We start from the raw sequence: 9,058 nt of genomic DNA on the forward strand, positions 1-9,058 counted from the left end.
GTGAACAAAGACCCAACTTTAGAATGAAAATATATATTCTGCATTACAAAGATTAATTATGAGTTATTTGTACACTATTAGCACTTGTGGTTTAGTGCCTAGTTCCATTTGAAAAGAGCGTCTTTGATATTAATAGGAGTGATAACTGTTCTTGTGGTACTACCACCTTACAAGGCCCATACTGAGCCATGCATATTGTCATAGAAATGTTTAATAAAGTTATCATTGCTTACATATTATACACATATCTGTTTGAGCAAGCTGTAAATAGAGCAGTGTTGGGAAAGTTCACTTTCTACGTGAACTAGTTCAAAGTTCAGTTCACAAATTTAAAAATTAACTAGTTCAGTTCATAGTTCATAATTCAAAATGTTGAACTAAGTTCACACTTTCCAAAAATGAACTAGTTCATAGTTCTTTTTTTTTTCATATGTTGCTGCGAGCTATTATTTTTCAAAATTATTGCCACAGCACATATAGAATGCAGTTAATTTGGGTTGAGGATCTGTCTTGACAGTCTTTTGATTTTGTATTGGCTTGCACATACCTTGAAAGGCTAGCCAGGTGCTTCAGTTCAATGTGCCGTTTCAGGTTTGCTGTGGATGTGACTGAAGTGCGGGCAAAGTTTGCACAGAAATGTACGATTTTTCCCATCCTCACCGACTGTGACGCCCCAGTGGGCCTGGCTTCCTCCCTGTGCTACGTTGTATTGTCTTATGTCTGTTCGCAGGTGGTTGGTATGCTGACTGATAGTGATTGGCTGATTAAGGAGGATGGTGCACCTGTGCACAGGTCACCTGACCCCTTTTTAGGCCGCCGGTTCCTATTCTGGGGTGGGCAGCAGCACGAGGCGTTTGCCTTTGTTCGACCTGGGTTGTGTGCCTCTTGAAGGACTATATGCTCAGTCGCTGCCTACACGTGCTATCGATTGTATTTTGTCTATCTTGTTGGTCGCAAAATAAACTGTTCACGCTTGCTAGACTACTCCGTGCCTCCTCCATGTTATTTCCCCTTCTGGGCGTAACACCGACCTTGTCATAAAACTTGTTTAAATGATCATACGATCATACATCAGCCTTTCTCAAACTTCTTTGACCTGAGGCCCAGTCAAGGCATTCTTTGGGGCCCACCTACATGAACCCACCCCCTCCTCCCACCCCCCATCAAATTATCATAATGATATCACAATTATTATTATTTTTATACTATTGCTATACATGCACTTCAAAACAGCCAATGTTTAAAGTGCTAAGATTGTTCACAAAAGTTTGTGAAAACATGCACATCAGAGTACTGCTTTACTAATGTAAAATATAATTAGGCCTACAATAGTTTCATTGTTTTTGCATTGTTGCATGATGCTTGCATGAGAAATACTTCTCAAAACAAAAGCAATTATATGGGTGCCGTTGTTTTGGGATGTTTCCCTCATGCAAGCATCATACTGATAGAATATTTATATGCTATTTAATTACATTTAATTTGAATGCCTGAATGTAAGGATTCAGGAAACACAACCAGCTTTTGTGAATGGTAAATGGCGGATCAGATCATGCGTAAATCACTGATCTGGAGATCTTTAACTATCTTTAACTAAGACTAATTAATAGCTTTTGGCTGACTTTAATACTTAATGCTAGACAGTGTTTTATATAGTCTGTGCTCTGTTTTTTATGGAAGTTGCGTAAATCCACGTCGTTCTATTAAATGTCGTTTCATAATTAAATAGCCTTCCAATAGGTTGAGCTTAGCTTTGCTACCAACGTGCACACGCATGCATTGAATAAACGCTCATACCCAGTGCTTAATTTGTAAAGTGGGAGGTGCCGGAGCGCAAAGGGGGGTGGATCCGGCGACTCAAAACAGGGATTTGAGGTTACGGACCAACAACAAAAAAACCTGCGTACATAGCTCTGACACCTACCCCCAATCAAAACACATCGGAACTGACACATAATATGCAGGGATGGATTACTGCACGGGCCTACCGGGCCCAGGCCCAGGGGCCCAAAGGGTCAGGGGGCCTTGAAGCCCAAGCCTTTGCATGGAATCATTGCCTCAATATCAACAAATCAGGATGTAGGCTATGAATCTGATTGAATTTAGTATTGGCCATCCCCAAAATGCACCAGAATACAGGAAATCACATCAAACAAATTAAACAATTTCTGGGGGAGGACTCCCAAACCCCCCCTCCCACATATACGACAATAAGTGGGGGGCCCTTAATATATCTGGGCCCAGGGGCCTGAAAGTTCATAATCCGCCCATGATAATATGACACAGAGAGGGAGCGGGAGACACAAACACTCACGCGCACGCACACACACACACACACACAAGCATGCACACAGACCGGGGACACAGAGATACAGGGGAACCAACAAAACAGTCCAACAAGGGGCTAATAGCCTCGGCGCTTAAGTATGCTATATATTGCAATGATGACCACCCACACCCAGTAATCAATGATCAACTAGATACAGCGTGGAAGCGCGATTTCTTCCTACCGTAGCCTAGGCCTACTTGTCCAAAATGGCCCATACAGCATCCAGACCCCCGGCCTCCACTACCCTGCTTCTTTCTCTACACCTATGTCCTTTAGAAATCCATGACCTCAAGGGGTTGAACCGGGCAAGCGGCGGGCCGACAAGGCAAATGGGGAGGAGATGGTAGAGGTGGTATTCCCTGAAAGCCCTGATGACATTCCGCGGGCTTTCGATGCAAAACTGCTGGCAGAGCGTCTCAACTTCTCTCTCCCCGAACAGCGCGTCACCCTCCTGTGACCAATATTGTGGATAAAGCACTATGAAATCCTCGATTAGCTTGTTGTATCCTGTTTGGTCTTTCCCCTATTTCTAAAGACTAATAAGAAAGATATCAACATTGAACATTACACAAACAGTAATTTATTTATTTTTCGTTTAGGCAATTTATTTTTTATATTGACGTAATTGACAGATCCAATAAAAAAGGTTCCGGATCCAACGTCAGAGGTGCCATGTTCCGGCTCAAATTAAGCCCTGCTCATACCACGACTTAATTCTATGCCTCTATGTTTGATGACACCAAATTAACAAGTATTTGCTACTAATTGCAGAAATAAAACGTTTGTTTTCTTTTTCTGTCCGCGGTTCCTTGTTCAATTGCGCAGCAAATTATCAGACGATGCCCCGGGAATAATTTCACTCTGCAGACCAGCATTGTCCACGTTGCTGACCACGGCCCATAATTTGAGAAATGGTGACCTGCATGCTGCCACATTAAGGCCTTTTTACGGTGTGTTTTAGCCGGATTTTCGCGTGGAAGGCTGTGTAGAAATCTGGCACCCTATTGAACGAAGTTAAACTGAAAGAGCGTGCCGTTCACAGACACCAGAATGAACGAGTTCACAGTAACGTTCATCAGGCAGTAATGCAGTACGTTCAGTTCACGTTCGGTCAACATATGAACGAGTTCATGAACTTTCGTTCAGTGAACGCGTTCAGGCACAACACTGAAATAGAGTATGCCAAGAGAATGCAGGATGTCCTTGAGTAAAGAGAACAACAGGAAGACGCCTTAGGTGTGGTGGAGCTGATAACAAATAAACAGGAACTGATGTTCATTAAAAGGGAAATATGTTATGAAACTGTGGCTGATGAATGATGCTATTCTGAGCTATTGTAATAAAAGAGGCCTGCTCTTTTTGGAAGGTAGAGATTGCTTAGGAGAGAGGGAAACTTCTGCTCTTAACACTCTCTCCTCTGATCAGAGTTTGCTGGTTGAAAAGCTACACGTTGTTGTGGTTCTTGTTTATGAGGAAACTGGAATTTTTCCTTAACACATATTTAGGTCATAATTCATATGCAACAACTTATTTAATAACTATGAATAAGGGGTAATTAGGAGCTTACATAGGGGAAATTCTTAATTAAGGGTTTAGTAAGGGTAGAATAAGGTCTTGCAGAATAAGGTATTAATTAGTGACTTATAATGACTAACAAATGGCTAGTATGCTACTAATATACATGTTAGTAAGCAGCTAATTAATGGTGAATATGCATGTCTTAATATAAAGTGTTACCTATATTTCAAATGTTTATTTCTTTTAATTTTGATGATTATAACTGACAACTAATGAAAATCCCAAATTCAGTATCTCAGAAAATTAGAATATTACATTAAGACCAATACAAAAAAGTTTTTTTTGTTGGGCAACTGAAAAGTATGAACATGAAAAGTATGAGCATGTACAGCACTCATTACTTAGTTGGGGCTCCTTTTGCCTGAATTACTGCAGTAATGTGGCGTGGCATGTAGTCGATCAGTCTGTGGCACTGCTCAGGTGTTATGAGAGCCCAGGTTGCTCTGATAGTGGCCTTCAGCTCTTCTGCATTGGGTCTGGCGTATCGCATCTTCCTCTTCACAATACCCTATAGATTTTCTATGGGGTTAAGGTCAGGCGAGTTTGCTGGCCAATTAAGAACAGGGATACCATGGTCCTTAAACCAGGTACTGGTAGCTCCCTCAACACGGGTAAATTACCAACAGGGATGGAAAGGTTTTTCTTCATGGTGCCGTGACCGAGAGGTAGAACCCACAATGTGCTCATTGGAGGCAGGGAAGGCTGCCAGCACCTTGAGAGGTTATGCTGCAGCCATCTCTTGTTTCCATGACCCGGTAGGGCGTCTTTCAATTGAAAAACAACCAGTGGTGTCCCAGTTTCTGAAGGGAGCTAAGCGCCTATATGCCCCGGAAGATGTTTGAGAGCTCGGTCTTGGGATCTTCCTTTGGTACTGAGATCTTTAACCAAGGGCCCATACGAGCCACTGGAGCAGTCCAGTCTCAAGTTCCTCACACACAAAACGATGTTCCTCATGGCTATGTGCTCCGCTAAACGGGTAAGTGAACTACATGCACTCTCGGTAAGTGCTGAGTGCATGAGGTGGAAACCAGAGCACGCTGGAGTGTCATTAAGGCCCAATCCCTACTTTCTGCCCAAAGTGGTGAATGCTCAGTCAATTAACTCTGCTATTGAGTTGCAGGCTTTTCAACCAAAGCCCTCATGCCAGACTGAGGTGGACCTTGGGGCCCTCTGCCCAGTACGGGCATTGAGGGAGTATGTCATCCGTACACAACAACTGTATTGATACTGGTCATTTGCAGTAAGACCGTGGTGACGGTCAGAGAGAGGTCGAAATAGATCGTAAGTTATGTTAATAACTTACGTTAGATCAAGTTGGATAGCTCTAGAACCCAAACCAATGCATTGTGTGTTTTGTTGCTACTGTGCATGGAGGACAGGCCAATTATGATTATATGAATATGAGAATGATTATGAATATGAGAATTCTGTCTTGGTGGTAGGTTTAGAGAAAAATTCAGCACATTTTAATCATATTGCAATAATACTGATAATCGTGATCATTTTGGTCATGATATCAAATTTTCATCTACTGTATCTCTGTGGTTGGTAAAAGAGTTGAGTGGCTGGTAGATTGTGTGGACAAAATATTTTATTTCCATCCCTACACATTGACATTTGTATTCAAATTTAAGAGACCACTGCAAATTTGAATATGGCCGTCAACTCATTGAAATGACACTCAGCAACAGGTCTTTCCCAGGTCTTTTTTTATTCTGTCTGCCATTAGGCTCTAAAATTCCACTGTCATGAAGCACTGCAGTGGTATTGCTTAGGTTTTTCTGTTTAATCATTCCATACATGACTGAATATTCATATGTGCAATATCCACTGTAATTTTGAAATCATAATTTTAATCTTTATTTATCCCATCAGGTCTGTATAATTATCATAATATGAGCTCTATTTTTCTTAAACATTTTTATATTGTTTTTTTTTTTTTTTAATTTTGTGATATTTTTATATTGCTGGATCTGACCTCCTTGGCTGTAACAATGACATTTCCCTAGTGTGGGTGTGGGATTGAATACAATCTGATCTTGACATAATTTATATTATAGTATCTTATCATACGTGTATTATATCACAGACAACTTAGTTCAAGAGACAAAACATATAGAAAATACAGAATTAAAAGGAATGAAAGTTTTATGAACATGTCAATAGAATTCATTCAAAACAATGCCATGAGGGACTAACAAAATGTCATCCTTGAAGAAATGGGAAAACACAAAGTAACAGAGAAACACTATTCCCCCCAAAACAACTTACTAGTTCTGCCCCCTTGTCTTCCCGTCCTGTCTGTTTTTCCTCACCTTTTGTGCAATCAGTGCGGTTGCTGCTCCTGCAGCCGCCACTGCTCCTGCCCCTATTGCAACACCTGCCACCACTGCACCTTCAACTGCAAGGAGCACTACTCCTCCTGCCACTGCTGACACTGCCCCTCCAACTGCCATGGCACCCAAGACACCATCGACCACTTTATCTTTTAGCTTTTCCTTTTTCAGCTTTTGCTGGGCTTCCTGATACTTTTCATTGGTATAGCATTGTCCGCCCTTTTCAATAACCATCATTTTAATTTTTTGTATTAACTCAGTAACCATAGCACGCTCACTACTAGAGTTATTGAGAACATGGTATCTACTTCCACAGCTATTGATTAAATCACATAAAACTGTGCTTCTTTCAATGTACTGAGCTGGATTATTTATCCGATCACCATGAGTGAACAGTATGATTGTATGCAGTAAAGCGTCCTCTCCAAAGTTATCTTTGATCCAGACAATGGCATTCATCTCCTCCTCGGTGAATCTCACATCCAGTCTCACCACTAGCAGGAAGGCATGGGGTCCAGGAACAGACAACTCAATGCAGTGCCCAATTTCTTTTTGTATTGAAGCTTCAGAAAGTTCTGTGTCAAAGAGACCTGGTGTGTCAATGACTTTGACAGATAAGCCATCAACTGAGGCCCTTGCATTTTTACATTCTTTAGTCACAGATGCAGGGTTAAGTTCTGAAATGAAAGCATCAGGATTTCCCAGAATTGTGTTTCCAGTTGCACTCTTTCCAGCACCAGTTTTACCCAGAAGCACGATCCTCAATACGTTATCGGTAACTGTAAAAATTAAAGAATTAAAAACACAATTAATATACTTGCTTATCTACCACTGTATCTTTGGCTTTGGAGAAATATTTCTGAAACTAAAATAGTCATGTAAATAACTATCTTATTGGTAGAGATCAAATGGGTATTAGTACATCTTCTATTATTACTTTGGTGTCAAATGTAAGCGAGTAGGTAGTGTTAAGCCCCCCCCCCCCCCCCACACACACACACTTGAAAATGAGATGTTTCATCTCAACGATTTATGCTATTAAACTTGACACATTATCACATTACAGTCTACAATCCACATTTAAAGTATCGGTAACACTTTCTATGAAGGTTGTATTTATAACGCCCTATGAATGCATTCATAATGTTTTATATGGTGTCTATAAAGCATTGTAACGCTCATTATTACCATCTATATATATTCACAAGTCGTCATAACCAACTTCATGATACATTATGACAGCTATTTATGAATGATTATAATTTTAATCTGAATAATGCATTATAAATATGTCAAGATCTGCCGACTCACTTGTCAGTTTTATGATGCATCATAACTACTTCTCTCTGCTAAATACGTATAGTGATGCATAAAGAGTTTTGACTTCTACTGTAGTCCTATATATCTATAGCTATAAGTATATGTAATAAAGTTATAATAATTTATACATCTCCCTACAGCACACAATTATAAACAGCTATGCAATATCGTAAGTGTTATTTGTCAGCTCTAAGTAAAGTGACAAGAATATGACCCTATTATTAACAGATATAAGTTCACTGAATAATGAAAGGGTGCAATTAACTAAGTACTGAGTCTGCCATCTTTACCCCACATGCACAATATTATAAATTACTATGTTAATGTCATACAGTAGGTGTTATTTGTCAGCTTTAGGTAAAGTAGAGCAAATTAGGTGTTGTTATAAATAGATATAAGATCATTATAAGCAAATATGAGGCACAATGAAATGAGAGCCTGGACATAAAGACAAAAGGAATGTATTTACATGTAGTTCACTTTATTTTCATTTAAACCAAAGGTCTATTTTGATTCGAACAATCTTTCATAAGATAGATTTTAGTGGCATTGTGAGTTTTATTCCAAAAATAACCACCACCACAAAATATAGGACCATGCCGTGCCACTTGTGTTTGTGTAATGTGCTCAGAGCATTGATAATTATGTGTGTTGGTTTAAATGAAAATAAAGTTTACTAAATGCATTCCTTTTGTCTTTATGTTCAGGCTGTCATTTCATTTTGCCTCATATTTGTTTATAATGATCTTATATATTTATAACAATACCTCATTTGCTCTACTTTACCTAAAGCTGACAAATAACACCTATGACATTAACATAGTAATTTATAATATTGTGCATATGGAGTAAAGATGGCAGACTCGGTACTTAGTTCATTGCACCCTTTAATTACTCAGTGAACTTATATCTGTTAATGATAGGGTCATATTCTTGTCACTTTACTTAGAGCTGACAAATAACACTTATGATATTGCATAGCTGTTTATAATTGTGTGCTGTAGGGAGATGTATAAATTATTATAACTTTATTACATATACTTATAGCTATAGATATATAGGACTACAGTAGAAGTCAAAACTCTTTATGCATCACTATACACATTTAGCAGAGAGTTAGTTATGATGCATCATAAAACTGACAAGTGAGTCGGCAGATCTTGACATATTTATAATGCATTATTCAGATTAAAATTATAATCATTCATAATTAGTTGTCATAATGCATCATGAAGTTGGTTATGATGACTTGTGAATACATATAGATGGTAATAATGAGCACTACAATGCTTTATAGACACCTTATAAAACATTATGAATGCATTCATAGGGCGTTATAAATACAACCTTCATAGAAAGTGTTACCAAAGTATCTTACTTACACAATGCATCTTCCATTATTCTGTATCTGCATCAACAACTGGCTACTAGTACAACAGAATGATGTCAAACTAGATCCCTCTAACACTGAATATTCACAGATGTCTCCTCAGAA

At 39.1% G+C, this 9,058-nt stretch overlaps 1 protein-coding gene across 1 annotated transcript; it reads right to left on the reverse strand.

Annotated features, from left to right (window-relative positions):
* Positions 1–6,169: 6,169 nt before the first annotated feature.
* On the reverse strand, positions 6,170–9,033 carry LOC143124157 (GTPase IMAP family member 9-like). Its single transcript, XM_076285503.1, has 2 exons — positions 8,946–9,033; positions 6,170–7,022 (listed from the first exon to the last, which is right to left on the reverse strand). The coding sequence occupies exons 1-2, from the start codon at positions 8,959–8,961 to the stop codon at positions 6,178–6,180; spliced, it is 861 nt and encodes a 286-aa protein (XP_076141618.1). The 5' UTR covers positions 8,962–9,033; the 3' UTR covers positions 6,170–6,177.
* Between the last annotated feature and the right edge of the window lie 25 nt (positions 9,034–9,058).

Source organism: Alosa pseudoharengus, unplaced genomic scaffold, assembly GCF_046254945.1.
Source record: "Alosa pseudoharengus isolate Yale_2024_CS ecotype anadromous, Long Island Sound unplaced genomic scaffold, YU_APseudo_1.1 YU_APseudo_1.1_scf_1, whole genome shotgun sequence".
Classification (NCBI taxonomy): domain Eukaryota; kingdom Metazoa; phylum Chordata; class Actinopteri; order Clupeiformes; family Clupeidae; genus Alosa; species Alosa pseudoharengus.